At 38.6% G+C, this 19,513-nt stretch overlaps 1 protein-coding gene across 2 annotated transcripts; it reads left to right on the forward strand.

Annotated features, from left to right (window-relative positions):
- The first annotated feature begins 1,810 nt into the window (after window positions 1–1,810).
- Window positions 1,811–15,202, forward strand: RAB23 (RAB23, member RAS oncogene family). 2 transcript variants are annotated; one of them, XR_003987433.1, is made up of 8 exons: window positions 1,811–1,999; window positions 4,005–4,206; window positions 5,023–5,108; window positions 9,211–9,367; window positions 10,839–10,921; window positions 12,182–12,274; window positions 13,118–13,339; window positions 14,834–15,202. XR_003987433.1 is itself a non-coding variant. In XM_030448670.1 (7 exons), exons 2-7 carry the CDS (start codon window positions 4,052–4,054, stop codon window positions 13,255–13,257), a joined length of 714 nt encoding a protein of 237 aa, XP_030304530.1. In that variant the 5' UTR covers window positions 1,811–1,999; window positions 4,005–4,051; the 3' UTR covers window positions 13,258–14,135. The 2 variants fall into 2 exon arrangements, 1 of the variants encoding a protein (XP_030304530.1); XM_030448670.1 differs by lacking the exon at window positions 14,834–15,202 and having other exon boundaries at window positions 13,118–14,135.
- The last annotated feature ends 4,311 nt before the right edge of the window (window positions 15,203–19,513 follow it).

The following is a 19,513-nucleotide window of genomic DNA, read 5'->3' on the forward strand; positions in this document are numbered from 1 at the left end:
CCTCATTGAATTGTTTGGGTTTCACAAAGAAATATGTGTTATCACCCCTGTGACACATGGAAAGGTCATAGTACGTGTTCTAGCCTTACACTTCATAAAAGCCTTCCACATGGTATGGAATTCAAAGAACAGAAAATGAAAAATTGTAATTATCTATAGCAGTTACTAATTTACTGCCTATATTAGGTCATTTAGGATAGGATATGTCTCCTCTAGTCCTATACAGCTGTGGCCACAAGCCCCCTTTCTAGTCAGTGGAGGGAACTGCAGGAGCATTTCACCTTGGCTACTTGACAGCTACCTGAAGGTGAACACGCAGTACAAATGTTTATAATATAGGTATTAAGTGGGATTAATCCCAGCCATGCACCTCACATTTTCCATGATGAAACTCTAATTCAAGGCCTTTTGGCACACACAAGCCCCAGCATCAGACTGAGACTAGCAGCCAGGGTCAGCATGACAAACGAAAGCATAAATTTCTAAATAAAGACCATGCATAAAATTTAGCTACTCTTTGGAGGTGTAGGGACAAAATGCACTAATCCAAAAGGTATTTAGGCATAGGCAACACCAGTCTGCTCTAGCATGAAGACTTGGGAAGCACGGGACAGGGATAGAGACCTCAGTTGTGCCAGGCAGTTTTCAGCAACCCAAACTTGGCAATACCTAAGGGTTACTTGGCCATACTTAAGTCACAGGCAGGGGGGCACAGGGAGCAGCCACCTGAGCAAACGAGATGTGCTTTGTAATACAAGAAAAGAAAGGGATTCTAAGGTAGGAGACATCTTTTATCAAAATTAACTAAAAAAAAAAAACAAACAAAGAACTCCAAACAAAACAAGCAAAAAACCCACAAAAAGCCCACAAACACCACGACTAATAAACAGCACAATTTAACATCTTCAGATCTTAAAACTATCATAGGAATGTTTTTGTTGGAAAAGACTATTATGATCATGAAGGTCACCACAACACCGTGTCCCTAAGCATCACATCTACACGTTTCCCAAATACCTCCAGGCATGGTGACTTAGTCACTTCCCTGGGCCTATTCCAGTAACTGACAACCCTTTCGGTGAAGAAATTTTTCCTAATATCCAGCCTAAGCCTCACAACTGGCACAACTTGTAGCCATTTCCTCTTGTCCTATTGCTTGCTACTTGGGAAAAGACACCAACCCCCACCTTGCTACAGTCTCCTTCCAGGTGGTTGTAGAGGGAGATGCAGTTATGCTAAAACCTCTCACATTCAGTTTTACATGAAGTGTGGAAGCTGGTAGACCTTGTGTTGACGGTGACAAGCTGAGACCTGGCGCAGTCACACCCTAGTTAAAAAAATGCATACACAGGAACGGCAGCTGCCTACAGAGACAGCCTGAGGAAAGCCCATGGATAATCAGTGATGTTTTCCATGGAAGAAGAGGTGAGGAAGGACGCCTGCCGGGTGGGACCTCAACAAGGATGAATGCACCTGAGGGCCGGGAAGATCAGCCTTGCCCGAGTCTTTCCTCAGAAGCCCAGACAGAAGCTTCTCCCTCTCGGGCAGGCAGATCCCACCCGCACCCCTGTCTGGCTCCTCACTGAACTCGAGGTGCCAACGCTTCCCGAGCAATACCCCACGGGAGGGACTCCTGGCCGGTCCCTACCCCCGCGCTTCCCCGCTATCGTCCGCTCCCCGACGACAACGGTCCCGGCCACCCCCGCTCTCCCTGCCGCCGCCTGCGGACCGGGGGCCACCCCCTCCCCAGCCGGGGTCCGCCGCCGCGGAGGCGGAGGCAGCGGGCGGGCACCTCCCCGAGCGGCCCCACCGGTCCTGACGGCGTTTCCGGGCGGGGGAGCGGGGATGTGCGTCCGGGTTGGGTCAGCTCCAGAGAGCGGTTTCCTTTCGCCTTCCCTCCTTCCCTGACTCTCTTCCTCCCTCCTTCGCCGCCGCTGAGGTGGAGCCGCCGCTGTGCCTTCAGAGGGAGCGCCGTCCACCCTGCTCCTGCAACGGACTGGTGAGAGGGGCCGCGGGCGGGCGGGAATCGGGGTGCTGGTTGGGAGCGCCCCGAGGTGGGAGGGCGCTGCCGGGCCGGGCCGGCTGGCGGGGAGCGGGAGTGGGACCGGTACTGGGGAGGCGGCGGGGCTGAGGCCGCTGTAGGGGTTCGGGGCTGCGGGAACCCTCGCCCTCAGCGTGGTGGCGGCCACCCCCGGCAAGGCCAGGGGGTGGCCGCGGGCAAAGAGAGACCACCGAACGCCGCTGTCCCGAGCCCATGTCCTCGCTTAAAACGGCACTCCGAGTCCTGGGGGCTGACCTAGCGGCAGTTTTGACACTGTTTGCCGAATACCCGTTAAAAACATCCCTTTGCTAACGTTGTCTGCAACCAAAGGCGATCCAGAAACATGATCTGGCGGAGGAGAGAGTATCGGGTAGCCCCGCTCCTCCTGCGCGGGTTGCGGGTCTGGTGATGGGCAAAGCCTTTGAAGTAAGCGCTTTTTCTCCTCCTGTGAAAGCGGAATTACTTACCTCTCGGGAGGAAATATCCTGCTCTGCAGGTGCGAAGTGTTTCTGTGGTGATATCCTGGCATAGCAAAACGCCCGGAAAATTCAGCTTATATATGCGCCTTTGTCCCCCAACCCCGCCTTAAAAAAATCACCAAAATTGCAGGAAGTATCTTTATAGTAAGCCAAATACATTATTTATGTTAAAGTACCTGTTTCTGCTATAACTGCTCGTGCTGTGAACTTTGTCCATGTTACTTTAGCAAGTTGGCTTTCTCTCTGGTTAATGTACAGTGCACACGGGCAGAATTATCATAAAATCATAGAATATTTTGGGTTGGAAGGGACCCTAAAGATCTTCTGTTTCCAGCCCCCCTAAATGGGCAGGGACACCTTCCACTAGAGCGGGTTGCTCAGAGCCCCATCCAGCCTGGCCTGGAACACTTCCTGGGAGGGAGGGGGCAGCCACAATTTCTCTTAGCAACCTGTGCCAGTGTCTCACCACATGCACAGTAAAGAATTTCTTCTTAATATCTAACCCAGATCTACCCTCTTTCAGTTTCATGGTTCACTCTCATCCTGTCAGTACATGCCCTTGTAAAAAGTCCCTCCCCAGCTTTCCCATAGCTCCCTTCAGGTACTGAAAGGCTGCTATAAGGTCTCCTCAGAGCCTTCTCTCCTCCAGGCTGAACAACCCCAACTCTCTCTGTCTTCGTAGGAGAGGTGCTTCAGCCCTCTGATCATCTTTGTGGCCCTCCTCTGGACTCACTCCAACAGGTTAAATTTAATCAGAGGGAAATTAGGTGGCTCCCCTGCAGTGACAGTGTGATGCAAGATTATGGGTGACACAGAAGTTAATATACTTATGATATAGACTTCTAAATTTAATATAGTTTAAACATTTAAAAATGTTTTAAGGCTGTTTAATTATTCAATGTCTTGTTTAAAAAAAGACTTGGAAAACACAATGGAAGTATGCAATAATATTTACACTTTTTGTCTTTTGATTGACATGCCACAAATTAACTTGACTATGATTTTTATTGAGTTCCTCAGAAAGACAAATTTAGACAAGTTCACAAGAACTGGAGTAAGGGATGTCAAAGAATGATAAATGTTTATGTCTTCAAAGCCTCAGTGTTGGTGTGAGGTGATGATATCTGAGCTGGGTACAAGGCAACAGTGGGTGCAATTAGAAGTTGCTGGGCTTCAGACTCATGCTCCTTGCTAGGCTGATCAGTTGAGCATCTTGTATGTGTTAACAGTGGAGCATCAAGAGTAATCAATGTATGACAATATGTTTGTACAGTAGAAGTGTATTTTTATCAACAGTTATATTAATTTCCAGTTAATAAGTGGCAAATCAAAATACAGACTGGCTGAATAACTTGCCTGAGGTCGCTTCAGCAGTCTCGCAGAACTGAAAATACAATCTTTGTGAATCCTTATGTGTGATTGTATTTCCTCTTGCTTTCTATTCACAGCACATTTGTGAACATAGCTATTTGTTTTGTTGACAGAATCGGTAATTTCCTGAGTAAACAAGAGGGTCACTTGGGCTGCAAAGATGTTGGAAGAAGATATGGAGGTGGCCATCAAGGTGGTGGTAGTAGGAAATGGAGCTGTTGGAAAGTCCAGTATGATTCAGCGATATTGCAAGGGGATTTTTACAAAAGACTACAAGAAAACTATTGGTGTAGATTTCCTGGAAAGACAAATCCAGTATGTATTAAACAGATCACATACTATTGATTTTTTTATCTTTCCCTGTATTTCTTGTTCTGTTGTAATTCTAAGATTTACAAAGGTTTGAAATGAGGCTTGGTGTCTCCAAAGCAAGTGAAGAGAGTTATTTTCTCTCTTGCACAGTGAGCTAAAATTGTATTGCTTGATTTTCCATACAAGCTCAAAAGCACAATAATATTTGGAACTTCTCTTAACTAATCTCTTCGACAAGTCTCCTTTGTATTCTACCACCTTTTAATTTTTTCTTTTTTTTATATAATTTCCTGTGGAACAAGTGGGACAATTGATAAAACAATTACTCAGATTTTATTAGCCAATACAGTTTAAAATTACTGTGAACATAATTTATTTAAATGTGCTTTAGATTTACTTTCCTTATGTAATATAGGCAAATAACCAATTATGTTTCATAAAATGGAAAATACAATGATAATGAGAAATAAGAAAATTCTGTAGATTTTCTAAGGTGATTAAAAAGATAAGAGGACTGTTATGCAGGCACCTAAGATTTGTTTTTAAGACTGTAATATTTTTCCTCATAGAGGGAAATGTAGAGAAAGAGAAGGAAAGGAAGAGGAAAATACAGTATGGATTGTCAGGAAAGAGCCTGTAATCTATTTGAGGGACTACTACCTTAGAGTTGAACCGTTATCCATATTGAGCTATATTATATTTAAATGCAGTTAAATTTGAACTGAATTACTCTTATGTTGTAGACATAGAAAAATTTTCATGTCAGTTATTTTGAATTACTCTTGTTTATTGATTACGAAATCCTGTAATTTATTTCAGAGTTAATGATGAAGATGTCAGGCTAATGTTGTGGGACACTGCAGGTCAAGAAGAATTTGATGCAATAACTAAGGCCTACTATAGAGGTGAAAATACCTTTTTTTTTTTATGGTTTGGGTTTTTTTTTACTTCAGATATTTATCTATTCCCTTTCTCTACATTAAGAATTTAAATTACTTTGTGTGTGTGCAAAGCATTATTAGTTCACCTTTTCCAGTTCTTAAATGTTTTTCCTCTTTGTGTAAGATCGTTGCCTTAATTAAGATCACTTTGTGCAGGATGCTAAGTAGTGCCCTTTAAAAAACAGAACAAAGTGAGCCAGAAGCTGGACAGAGTGTAGATATTCAGATAATCAAACGCAAGATTATATTTTTCCCTCTAGAAGTGTTTTGTTATTTCTGTAAGACATATATTTGTAAATGTTCTGAAAACTATGTCTGAAGAAGAGAGAAATTAATCTAAGGACAAAAAAATCCACCAGTCATCCTAGAAAGATAGTTTACAAGGCACAACTGTTCTCTTGTTAGCACAGGTTGCCCTGAGGATGGTAACAGAATGGAGTAATAAGGAAAGAATATTTACTTCATAAACCAGATATTCAGTCATATAAACATAGTTTATCTATTTAGCCAGTTACAAAATGCATACTTAGATTTTCTTTTCATTTACTTTGCACATAATTTAACAGTGGTAGGGAAAATCTTTCCTTTTTGTTCTTTGACATGAGATACAAATGGCTTGACAAAGATTGCATGATTCAGTTCTTGTCAAACTAATTACCTCATGGCTGGGCAAAATGTATTGCTATGCTATAAAATTGTTGAAAAATGACCTCATTTAGAGATAAAGCAATATTTATGCTGTGCAGTTCCAGAGTAGGATAGTCCTCTGACTTTTTGTATTTTATGATTGGTTTTGGCAACTAATAGTGTTGGGGGGGATTTGGTAGTATTTCTGATTGCCACTCATAATTGATGATTACCTTTTTGTCAGAGGAAGGTATTTTTTTACTGTTTCCTTTTATCCTCATGCAGAAATAGATCATTGTTATTTAACAGTGACAGGTTAAGCCTATCAGTTTTAGAAGGTTGTACTTGATTCTCTTGGAGCTTCCTCTTTAGTCTCCTGGCCTTTTGTTCTCTTGTGTTCTTTGCTCTCCTCAGTTGTTCCAAGCCAAAGTCTTTTACCTCTAATTAGTGGGACTGCTAAAATAATGGAGTGTTCAGAAGGACTTTACAGCTACTGGCCTCACTCACTGTGTATCTTGGTATCTCACTCATGAGTCATGCCCAGCAGAGCACTGTTAGATCTCTGTTTTCAATATCTTTATACTGAAGAGGTTGCTGTGAAACAGGACATAGTCATCCTGTGAGTGCATGTTGTAGAAAGCATGATGGGTGCATTAACACTTCAAGCTATTAGATACAGTGGCTCTTCTGCACTAAACTTGGACTCATGAAGGACAAGGGAAATGCCTGGAATGCAATTTTGGTTTAGCATCAGGTCTGCAGACATCATATTGAAGAAGCAAAAGGTCAAACTTACTGTGGAAATAAAAGGATTTCATTGTCATTTATTGCTGATAAGGGGAGGATGCTTTTAAGGTAGGTAAGATAGATGCTGCCTAGCATCTGATAGTTGCTGCTGCTAACTTCAAGCTCTGTCTCTCCCAAATGGCAAAGTCCCACTAGCATTACGCTTATGTGCTCTCCAGAGACTTTGGTATTGTCAGTTCTTCAGGGATCAGCTGCTTATGTGTTATTAAGACTTCACAGCCTGTTTGTGGGCCCTCCCTGCACAGAGACCAAATTATTCATCCTTGAAGAGAAGCAAAATTGCAGATGATGGTGGATTTGTAGTTTGGTAGTTTTCTGTGTGCAGCCAGCGTAACTGCATGGCCATGATCACACAATGTGAGGAGTCTAACAGCCTGAATTCAGTGAGTTGAAGGAAGCTCTGTATGTATTTAATAATTCCCTTTTTTAATTATATCATGCATCCTACTAGTTTCTAGCCACTGGAAGTGATGCATTTGCTAAGTGGCTAGGTAGTTCATCTATGTGCTTAAGCACACACAGAAGTGGCTGTCATTAGCCTCACCCTGTATTCTGCCCAGGTTACAGGTGTTTCTCAAAGCAGTATTTGATCACCTCTTTGTGCTTGCATCCTCTTCTGTCTGCTTCCCCTGGTATTTTTAACACAATCTTGCCAGGTGTTTGATGGAAGACATCTTGTTCATTAGTCTGTTGTTCAGTTGTTGATTAGTCAAATTCTTAGAGTCCTTATTTTGTTGCAAATCAGTTATCCTTCATATCTCAAGGCTTCATAGCATTGCTCCAGCCTGCATTTGTCAACCACTTTCAGCTGTAGTGGTTGTTTGATAATGAGAGGGCTGCAAGGACTGTTCTGGTCCAATTTGGATCAAGGTATCCTTAAATTTAAGTGTCCTAAAATTGTGTTGAAGGAGCAATCATCAGCTGTATAGGGAGTATATGTTTTCTGTCATAGCCTGAACAAGCTGAGACAAAGAACAGAAGAGTGTATTTGGCAACTATTAATTTTAAAGTCCTATGTGAGTTCACTCATGGCAAGGAATTTCCTTACCTTTTTTCTATTTCATAGGCTTTGTATCATTATAAAAGAGAAAATACAGAGTCTAGGAGGATGGGAAAGTCTGCTTGAGCATCTTTGAGACCTACTCAACTGACAAGCTCATGCCCTACTTGATTCAAGTAGGGATGCTAGTTCTACTCTCAAGTTTTTTCTGAATTAGCCTAGGTGTGAATATCTTATCAGTGATTCTGCAGCCAGTTGGAACCTTTTTAAAATAAAGATACAGGGGTTATCAAAGCAGTAATTGCACACAAAAAAATCCAGTGTACTTTTCTTCATTACTTAAAGTACCTTTATGAAACAACTTATTACAAAAGAACTTGATTTAAAATATTCATCAAGAACATCCTGGGTTTAGCTGTTATGCTCCTGTGTGGTACTGTCCTATGTCTTTGCTGCTGGTGTCTTTTGTACACAATCTGTTGTAATACAGAGGTGGTTTATGACTCCATTTAGAGTAGATGAGTGAAATAATAATGGTATTGACACTCTTGAATACTGTCATTCACTGCATATAGAAAGGTGTTCCAATGTCTAAATCCTGTTTGTCTTTTTTTTCTTTCTTTCTCTTAGAGCTTCTATGTGGACATTATAATTTCTTAAACTTGTTTACCTTCTCAATGGAAATACTCAGTATTTAGGGTGAGAAGAACAGTCCTTTTGTCCTTTCCTTCTTAAATAAGCATTTTGCAGGGTTATTGGATTAGTAAATTCTGGTATTTCTTAAAATCCAGTGATCATACCCTTCACCAGTCATTTTTAAATGCTCAATTACACATAGGATATATGTATAAAATTCATCATTATTGATACACAGATGTATCTCTTGAAGAGAAAAGACACTTTCTTTTACTGCTCTTTGTTAACTTCCTGTTAACAACCTTTAAATATCAGAATCTTGAAGGGCCTAAAAATAATTCAGTTTGCTGCTTGATTAGAGCCTATTGTGTAATTCTCCTTAGAAAGCAGTATCGTCAACCTGAGGTTTTTTTACTGTCCCTGTCCTCTGCATCTACATGTATCATACATATATTTAGCAGGGAGGTCTAAAGTTGTAAGTCACCCCTTTTTACAGACCACTTTAGGGATTTTCCCTCTAAACTTTCTATTACCAAGTTATCTCTGTGTTTTAGATTCAGAAGGAATGTGTGGAAGGACAGAGATAAAGTGTCTTAGAGTGGAAACTTCACAATGTCTTAGCATTGAACAAGATGACGTTTACAGAAATTTTAATAAATATAAGCAAACCTCCCTTCCACTTTTTCCAGCCTTTGCACACCCCTTCCTGTTCCTTTCCCCTACATGTATGCACCACACTGGAAATCACTTGAAAGGTAACAGACCTGTAGCCATCATGAAGAATGGGTATAATGACCAAAATAATATGGCAATCTGTTTTCATTTGGGAAATTTATGACCACTAGTTTGACACAAGCTGGTGGTGAAAGTGCACTCTTATGGGAGAAACTTGAAAAATCCCTCTTATTACAAATATGTTATACATGATTCTTCTTTTTAATTTTTGTTGGTTGATTTGTATTTATTTGTGTTTGTAATTGGTTTGTGTATTTTTAGGAGCCCAGGCCTGTGTTCTTGTGTTTTCTACAACTGACAGAGAGTCCTTCAAAGCAATCCCTACCTGGAAGGAGAAAGTTGTGAATGAAGTTGGAGACATTCCCACAGTTCTGGTGCAGAATAAGATTGATCTTCTTGATGACTCTTGCATAAAGAAGTAGGAGTTTTATCTTCCTGTTTTTAAAGAACAATATATGCTCCCTGTATACATGCTGTAAAAAAAAAAAAATCTATGGGAATTTCTGGTGAAAACTCTAGTTTGTAAAATGTGCCCTAGAAGCACAGGTGAGAGGTAGTGCTGCATGATTAGTTACTTGGTTAGTTAAATGCTTGCCAGCCTAGGGACTTTCTGTTTGCTTCACACCTTCTTCTGAAGTGTCAGCCAAAAAAATAGAGGAATAGCATGAAGAGTTTGTTTGTGCTATGACGTGAATCTGGTTTGTTTTTTAAATAAGAAATTCCAAAAGTGCAAATTTTCTCTCCTATTAAAATGTACAGTTACTATTAAATTGTGCTTCTGCACTAGTGAAGTTACACTGTGTAGTTTGGCTACTGCATGCTTGCTAAAATGATTAAATATTAGGCTGTTTGAAAAAATATCTTAATATTGTATGCTTTGCTTTTCTTTAATTTGCTCTTATTGCTCATTTTTAGCTAGACGTAATTGTAGAAATCTGTATCTGTTAATATTCTCAAATTGTATGGTGCTGATCCTTCTGTAGTATATTTTTCTTTACAGATTTTGCTGTCATTTCATTGTGTCTTTGTATATGTGACCAATTTGAGTCTTACCATAAAATCAACTTAACAAATGCATTTACTTACCACAACATATCATGTAGAAAATGCTGCATGTTGAAATTGTTCATTCTCCACTTCTTTATTTCTACCATCTTTCTGGGAGTTTTAAATTATTTCTTCTTTTTTGTTGTTTTGCATTGGCTTTCTTTGTTCTCTCTTTGCTATCATTGATGGCATAAATCAGCTTCTCCTCCTTCTGCAAAGAATACTGAGGATTTTTCAGAGAAAAAGCACAATTACATTTGAACTCCTCCTTTATTCATGGTATGTCAATTAGGTTTTGCTTTCAAAATACTCCATTTGCCTCAGTTACTTCATCTTTCTGATTTGCCTTGGTAAAATTTTCATAAGTTTTGTCAGCTTTTCCTTAAAACTTAGCACTACTTCTCTCTCACTTGGCAGAAGAAAGTATTTATTTCATCTCTGCTCTCATCTGATTACATAGTCTACTGCTTCTTTAAAATATACTTAGGGATTGCTTTTTTATTGTTGTTTTGACTTTGCAGTGATATTTGCTCTGATTCTAGTGCTGTTAATTACAGCCTCCTTCCCTTTGGTATCACACCTCTCTTTGATCCCTTGTAAAAGTTTGGCTAATGAAGCCAATCAATATTGAAAAGCAATTACTTTTAGTTATAAAATGCATGTAAAATGTTTTCTTGTTATAGAGGAGTTACTGTGAAGAAATGAAGGATCAGACATTTTTTGACTGAACTTCTTAACCCACCCCGCCTCTGTTTAACTTGCCACAAAGCATTTTGTGTATAAAAACAAACACCGGCAAGTAATAAAAATCAATATTTACAGTGTCTTCTTCTGTTGTGCAGTGAAGAGGCAGAAGCACTGGCAAAAAAGCTAAAATTAAGATTCTACAGAACATCTGTGAAGGAAGACCTAAACGTAACTGAAGGTACGAGACAGAGAGGAGCGGGCGCCAGGCCCTGCTGTGGGTCTCTCATTTGGAGCTGATCTGTTCCTTCCCATGCTCTTGGCAATCCTGTTCATATTTCTTAGCAGCACACTTTAAACAGAGCCAGAATTGCTTGGTGTCAGTGATCTGGGTGATGTACACATTTCTTTGTGTACATCTTTCCTTTTTCCTCCAAAACCAGCAGAGAGGTTCAGTATTTAGAAGTGCCGATGTGTTAGGGCTGCTTGGTTCTAGTGACTAAGTAAGCACTGAGCTTTTAAAAAATTATATGTAGAAGTTCAGTTATTACAATATACATATAGTTGAATTAATTATTTTGTAATTGCTAATAGTTAATAATTGATATAACTGATTACTTTGTAGTTCAGTTACATTTAAATAAAGTACATCAAGACTGATGCTTTGCAGCCTTTTGTCTACTGATGATATATTACTAGTTTCCAGGTATCACCTTTTAAGGTATATATTTAACTTTTTAAAGGTATTACTATAAAATTCAGTCACTGTCTTTTTTGGAGTAGGCTTGAACAACCATGGATTCCAGTCTCTGATAACTTGTGTTTCATTTAATCAGGAAAACTTGATACTAAGCTAATTGTTTTTCATCTGTAATGCAATTCACCCTGGGAAAAACATGTACAAGAGAAAATGTAAAAATGTTTGTTTCATTTTTACATGTGTTACTAATTGCAAATGTAGATAATAGTAACACACATAGGTTCTGAAAATTCTTCTATAGTTGTAGATGTTTTTCAAAATTCTAGGTAGAGTTTCTGCACTCCAGTACAAATGAAAGGTGGCATTAGTTAATAAGAAAAATATTGCTACCAAGATTTATTAATGGCCCTTCTTTACATGCCTGCTATTATTTTAAGGCTTCTTGCAAAAATATATATGTATTAAATTGTGTCATAACTTGTTAAAATGTTCCCAAGTTGCATGAATTGGAACATCTGGCAGTATGTACGTGTCAGCTTTATTGAGATGAGTATTGGGGTGTTTCTGTCTGCTGTGTAGGACCCTGCTAGTGCAAACTGTAAGACTTGGGTAGACATCTGGATTCTGCTCAGGTACACAGGTTTGCTGGGAGAGAATCACTTAACTAAATCATGCTAAATCTGTGGTCTCAAGTGCAGTTTTGTCACCATAGCAGAATTTTGATACAAAGGTATTATTATTGATACAAAGATTGTTTTTAAGCATACTCTGATGTACCTTTTTTTATTTTTAACATTCCAGTTTTTAAGTATTTGGCTGATAAATATCTTCAGAAGCTCAAGCAACAAACAGCTGAGGATCCAGAACTAGTACATACAAGCAGTAACAAGATTGGTATGTATATTGTAATAAAAAAACCCAGAAGACAGTATGTTGTGCCATCAAAGATTATGGCCTCATCAGTTTCCTTGTAGAATTAATACAAGGTGAATCCAGGTCTGGTTATTACCTGGCTATCTTAGGATATTGTCTTTTCTGTATTTCCTTCTGTAAAGTGATTTTATGACTCTAAAGTTACAAGATTGTCAAACTGATATACTAAAGTTTGTAGCTAATGTTTGGCAAGTGCCCTTTTATTAAATTGATTTAAACAAACATTGTGTAAAGACTTGAGAAAGGATGTTTGGTTTTTTTTTACTTTAATTAGTACTCGTATTACTCATCTTAGTGCAGATTTACAAGAGATTCAGGGTGAAAGAATCTGGCATGTAATCAGAAGGTCTTTGTAAACTGCCTTTTGTAAGGAAACACTGAACTTCTCTAGTCCTTTAAAGCACTTGTGAGTCAGTTCATTTATTTTCCTTAAAGCACTCCTTTTTTAGTCAGGCTTTTTCCATCCCTTTATCTCAGCAAAGTTTTTGACTTGAAAATTGTCATGTTTTCCTTTTATTATATTAGTCAGATAACTATAACTTTGTTACCATGCTATTAGTAGCATACACATACACAGATGAGTACCTATTTACCCTTCAATTACATAGATACATATCCACTTTAAAAACTGCCTGCCTAGCAATTCCAACTGGCTCTACTTGAAATTCAGCTGCAAAACTGACACAGAAATGGATAAAGGCTTTAAAAACTAGAGTATGCATTTGAAGTGCAGTACTGTGTTGCTTTTTAAGTTTTATGTATTAGGCTGTGGGAAATACAATTACTTTTCTTTAATTTCTGTAGGTTTTTTTAATACAGCTGGTGGAAGTTACTCCAATCAAAATTCTAACACTCTTAATGGTGGAGATGTCATCAATCTTAGACCAAACAAACAGAGGACGAAGAAAAACAGAAGTCCTTTTAGCAATTGCAGCATACCTTAGACCACTTCTGGAGGGCCAAAAAACGACCCAGTGAATTGGATGAAATTGTGCAATTGAATACAGAACAAAGCCGGCTGTAGAGGTATTTTTACCTGTGCTTTAGCAAATCTTGTGCCTATGGAATCCTTGATAGAGGGTGGATTCATATTAAACTCACTGATGCATTGGGTTTGTTGTGTGTAGAGGAAGACACCTGGTGGTGAAAGACAAAACTGCGGCTGCCCCTGCACTTCGTAAAAATTAGGCAAGCTTCTCCTTTAAGGGATTATTTACAGAGCTATGAACTAGGTGTTGCTGAACTACAAAGCGTGTTTAATGTAAGGATAATACTTACAAGTATAGGTACAGACCATAACACTATGGCCCAAGGTAACGTAGCAACCTTGCAACTAATCTTCAAAGAAAATGTTAGAATTGGTTATGACACTAAGATAAACGAAAAGCAAAAAGAAGACACTATGTTTTATGCCTGACTATATTAATATGGATTCTGGTAGTTCTGTTGGTGCAACATATTTGTAATATACATATGAGTGCTAAGATCCATGTGTAAACATTTGGTATGAATATTTAGGCTTTCCAGTGCCCACATTACTTGGGGATCAGCTAATGATTATAAAAAAGCACCTTCCAAAAAAATTTCCTTTAAAAATGTTGCATTTCAGATAGGCTTTATTTCCCAGCTGCCACTGTGTATGTTTAACTTGCTAGACTTTCGGCCTAGAAGCTTAGGTTTTAAAATGTATGGTGCCAAAACTACTCCTCCTTTTTACTTAATGCTGTGCTGCAGATCTAAGTATGTTTTTGTCAGTCTTAACAGGTTGAACGAATAACACAGTCATTGACACTAACAGCTATTCAGAAGAACCATATAATCATATTCCTGTTAAATTTGATGGTTGTATCCGGAGTCATTTGTGAAGGAGCTTGCAAAGTGGTGTCACAGAACACCATTGGTGAAATTTTTCATACATACCATAAACCAATCTATGGAGGATCAAAAACATTACAAAATTAGTTACATTAATGAGACATTCCTGAATGTCACAGATTCAAAGTTAGCTGCTGGTTGCAGAAAATCGAATCCGCAAGATCAGAGACCTGGCAAAAAATTTTTAAAGTGCATAAGTAATTTTACACAATTAATTTAGAAGTTTAGGAGCCCAAATCTAAATTAAAATTACTTGGTCTTAGGGTCCTAAATCACTAAGGTGCTGTTAAAAATACTAAGCGAGCTTTTATTGACCAAAAATAAACACTTTTTAATCCTCTTCGGGAGCACGCATGCCTTTTAAAAATACCCATTTTGTTTACATGTTTTTGTATGGTATGATATAATTTTAACTTTCTAGTATTTCTACAAACCTGCCGATGACAAATGCAAAATATGCTGCTTGAAAAAATCAGAGATTTAATAATTTTTTTAATGGTGTATAAGAATGAAAACTAGTTGTGTGTCTATTTTTGGAGGAAGGACTTTTCACTGTGTGAATTTATGTAGGAAGCTTGACTTACTTTGTTTCTAAGTCAATGAGGATGAAAACTGAAACCTGACTCTTTTCCCCCCTGTCTGCAGGGAGAGAAGTGGGTGGCGAGTTATGCACAAACACTAAAGATCTCTGAACTCTGTATTTTATGTGTACTGTATTAGACTTTCTACGAGTACCGTTGGTTTTAGAGCATCTCCTGTTGCTGGCAAGAAGGCAGCACTCAAGGCGCTTGATCCCCTTTGCTATTGCAGCAAAACTGTGTCCTCCAGCATAACGTTTCTTACACTTTCTCTTGGATAAAGGCCTTTGTTTTTTAACAAGTGCATGTAATAACTGTATGTATGTATGTATGTATGTATGTATAAATGGAGTCAAGTCCTATCCATCGTAGCAATTTAAGAAGTAAGGTACTGAGGATAAGACTTAGGGTTGTATGTCATGGGGCCACCTTACCACTTCAGGATGCAGGACAGTGTACAACATGAGGAATTTTGACAGCTGTTTTTAACAGGGAAACTCTCAGATTTCTCCTCTCGGTTTCATGTTTTTTATTGCTTTTTCTCGAAAAAGAAAAAAAAAAAAAAAACAACCACAAATTGTCTGAAGTAGCTTTTTTTGCCTTGTTTGTCTTTGTACAGAGTACTGAAAAATGTCTTTATTACAGCTAATGACCATTTTTCTTATTACATGCTATACTGTAGACATTGTGCTATTACATAAGCCATTTGTATATAAAGCCTGTCATTATAAACCACCAGCTTAAGGACTGAAAACTCAGTAGAAATTTATATGGGTGGAGACTTGATGTACTTGCTAAATTTAGGATATGTTGAAATTTAATACACATATACTTTAACCTAGGAATATATTTTTGCAGCATTGGGTAACAATGAGTTTTGATTTCATTCCCATCTTAAATCTGAAGTGGCTCTCTCTTTCTTGTGACTTGGCAGTGCTTGTTCCCCAGTATGACTGAGATGGAGACTGTCCGCGTTAGAATTTTTCTGGAGAGTGCTCTGCTGCTTGAAAATTTAATGTTTATCCTTCTGGGGTTAGTTTGGAGATGTAAACCAAATGACTTGCATATTGCAGGAATCCTTTGGTATTCACATCGCTATTCAGTGTGAGTAACTTTTGCCATTTGGATGCAGAGACATTTAGCACTCACATTGCCCCTTGTGAATAATTTTTATTATAAATATTGCCCCATTCACCACCCAAAGCATTCTCATTAAAATATGTTTTAGTTACCAAAACCTGCAGGTGCTGGGCTGGCAGTAAAAATACTCTTCTTTGTGTATCTGTGTGACTGCATGGTGCAAGAGGATGTAGCTCTGTTACACCCATGGCAGATCAGCATCTTGGATAAGGAGCAACTGAGGTTTCTACCACAAAAGGTGGAGTTTTGTTCTGTGAGACTAAGCTAATTGCACTCCTTTTCTCTTGAACAGTTCATTGGATGTATTATTTGACTCTTGCCAAAATTCTTTGCTTTCAGCTGATAATGCTGCAACTTCAGTGATTGTTAATGCCTTAGTGAATCAGCATTCACTGAAGAGAGTGACACTAAAGCATCTGTCTCTGCCATGTTGTATCCATTCAGTGAATGGGTGTTCTCCCAGTAAGTGGGGCATCATTTGGTGCAAATTGGTAATGCTAGGGATGTATTTCCAACTGGAAATAACAAATCTCAAAGTTTTAAGACTGATCACACTAAGATTTTTGTGTTTGTTTGTGTGTGGTTAATTTAAAAAAAAAAATCAGATGTTCCACTTGAGACAGTTTCAGAGCTTTTCTGTTTTCATTGTTTCTTGAGGCAACGCTTACCTTTTTCAAATTTCTGAACTCCACATTGTCAAGTCTGATTTCCTGTTTGGTTTTTTTTATGCTTCAGTAAAATGAGTCTTCTTCCTTCTTTTTTGCCCTCCATTGTTGGGCTGCAGCATATCTGACATAGTTTTCCTTCTGTAGATGTGTGTTACACTAAAGGGAACTGAGCAGCTGAACAGCTCATGCTTCCTGGAGGTCATGCAGGGGTACATGTGTAATACTCAGTGAACGTGCACTTTGAACTTGCTAATTCATCTACTCAAGTCAATAGCCACCAGTTAATAATAGAATTAATTATTTGCATTCATACAGTTCAGTCATACAGCAAACTAACAGAAACACTTTTTGGATTCCAGTTACAGTACCTAAGCCCCTACCCTACTGCTTTTCTAAATGTAGTCACAGACCTTTGGTTGGCATTGCAGAACATGGACAGTTGATTGTGCATAAGCCAGAGAGCAAGCGTGGTCCAACAGGCTTGATTTCATCAAAACTACCTTACCATCGTTTTGTAGGAAGCAAAAATTGGGCATACCTTCTTTTTAATGCTCAGATGGTATTGCCAGAAGGCAATTATCTCTATTAAATATGGCATCCAAACAAGTAGTCAGAATTGTAGAAGAAAAAATGCAGCAATGTTCATATTGAAGGTGAGAGGTGCTATTGTAATAGACTAAGAGAAACTTTCAAACAGTTCCATGTCGAGGAAGTGTTTTGTATGAGTTATCTCAAAGCCAGGTGAGTCCTAGTGCTGAACTAGGCTCATTCTCAGGTTTCTTATAGTAGGGCAAATCCGATAAATAAACTGTGGAGTGAGTGTTTTTTCTTCTCTTACTGCGTTGTGGTTCAGCAGAACCATCTAAAGCTGGTCAAAAAAGTAAAAATTTGTGTACAAGAAATACTGCTCTCATTGCTAGGATAAGAATGCATTATTACTAATAAATTACTTACTTGTATTTGCAAGTTCACATTAATCTGAGTGGCTAAAACAGACAATGTACATAACTTTTTATCACCATTGTGATCTCAAGTAAGTGTAATATATTTTTAGGAAAAAAAAGTCAACATAACTTACAGTAAATCTTCAAGTGGAAAAATAAATCTTTAAAATGAATATTCTGTGTATGCCATTCCTGTAAAATCTGTAAGAGTGACTTCTGCTGGGGGGTTTTTTGAGTTACATGAGTTGTATCATGCAACTTAGAACATACTTAGTTGGTTACTGTCAGATCTGATACAGGTCACTCCTTTTGTGGTTATGTTAAATTGTCAGTGTTTTAAATCTCAAAAATTTAAAATCTCTGTTATAATCCTGTAGCTTTGCAGCCTGAATCTGCTGAAGAAGCTCATGTGCCTGGTTCTAGTCCATGTATTGCCAACTGTATCTATGCAAACATGCATAGGTACTCCCACAGGACCAAGCAAGGGCATCCCAGTTGAACAGAAACACTGTTCCTAAGCTCTTGCCTCTAATTTCTTCACCACAGTTCAAATACAAATACAGATTCTATTCTCCTTCTCCTGGTAATTTTATTTTTCACAGTTGATGTGGCTAATACAGTGACATAGATTAAGTGAATGCTTGTAGGTAGTGGAAGTGGAATTAAAATATTACTAATATATCAAAGAGGCCTGATGCGTTTTCTGAAAAGAAACAGGTGGGGTTTTTGTGGGTTTTGGGTTGGGTTTTTTTTGGTGTGTTTTTTTATTTTTTGTGGGGGGTGGCTTGGTGGGTACTATTTTTTTTTTAATTAAATCATAACTTGCAGTATATGCATCTGTCTTTTTACTCAGGTATCTCAGTAATCAGGGAAGTAATATACTCCTGCTTTTTGGTGCAGCTTTGCACAGAGAAGAAAACCAAAAATCATAACTTGCTTAAGACCCCTATAAGGGTTAATTAGCAATGTTTAAGGCAAAGAAAAAAAATCTTGAAATGTGAGGAAAAAAATCACATTTTAATTGTCACTTATTTTTGGTTGCAGAAGTGCTTAACTACAATTAAGTGGAGACCTTGAGAAAACCAAAGCACTGAGACTCTCCTTGTGGGCGTTTTTCTGTCCTGTGCAGGAGTACCCTGTTCACCTCTGGGAAGCTGCGTGGCCTCTGCTTCTGCTTCTGCTGCCAGTGCCTGAGATAACCATTGCCAACACCTCAGTGCTTCCTGGCTTCCTGGCATTTTCTTTCTCTGAGAAAAGGTTCCATACTCCCAAATGTCCTGTGCCTGAGACTGGCTTATAGTGAGAAGCAGAGCACAGCCCTATTTTATTGCTCAGATGATAACAGAGCAAAAAGTTCACTGGTGTTTCTTACCCCTTCTTTGTCCCAGTTGTCCTTTGCCTGCTGAGTCTTGCCTTTTGTGTTTTGATTTTTGACAACACTTGAAAAGTGAGTGAAAAACTTTAATCTCTTGTTCTGTTGATCTCCGTCATGTGTATGATGCTAATTCCATTTAGCTATTTTGAGTTACTTTAACAGATGGACAGTTTGGAATGACACTACAATTAAGACAGGTGTCTTTTGCTGTGTCTTAAAGCTTCAGCTGTGTGAAAGAAACTTTAAGGACATTATCACTGGTTTTGCAATTAGGTTGTTCAAATCTGAGACATCTTTGATGGATTTGGCATGTCAGTATGCAGGCAGTAAGTGTAGGAGAGGGTAATGATGCTGTACTGCAGAGCCCCTTTAGGTCAGGTGATACAGGAAAGGGGAAGGCAAACAGAAGAAAGACTTATTAAGCCAGTAACTTAAGCCAAAATAAGTCAAATCTGTGCTATTAAATAAGCTCTAGATATGCAGGTTGTGATAACTTAAATTTTGTCCTTGAGAACAAAAACACTTGTACAAGTGCTACAAAAAATAAAAATGCGTTTACCTATTAATGGTACAAGAGGATCTAAAAAAGAAAACAAAGCAAACTTCATACTCTTGGTCTC

This window comes from Calypte anna, chromosome 3, assembly GCF_003957555.1.
Source record: "Calypte anna isolate BGI_N300 chromosome 3, bCalAnn1_v1.p, whole genome shotgun sequence".
NCBI classification, from domain to species: domain Eukaryota; kingdom Metazoa; phylum Chordata; class Aves; order Apodiformes; family Trochilidae; genus Calypte; species Calypte anna.

Excerpts from the sequence above, each read along its gene's own strand:
- RAB23 (XM_030448670.1), top strand. The coding sequence starts at position 4,052 with ATGTTGGAAGAAGATATGGAGGTGGCCATCAAGGTGGTGGTAGTAGGA. Across the intron at positions 9,368-10,838 it reads GATGACTCTTGCATAAAGAA|TGAAGAGGCAGAAGCACTGG; the intron begins GTAGGAGTTTTA and ends TCTGTTGTGCAG. Across the intron at positions 12,275-13,117 it reads TACAAGCAGTAACAAGATTG|GTTTTTTTAATACAGCTGGT; the intron begins GTATGTATATTG and ends TAATTTCTGTAG.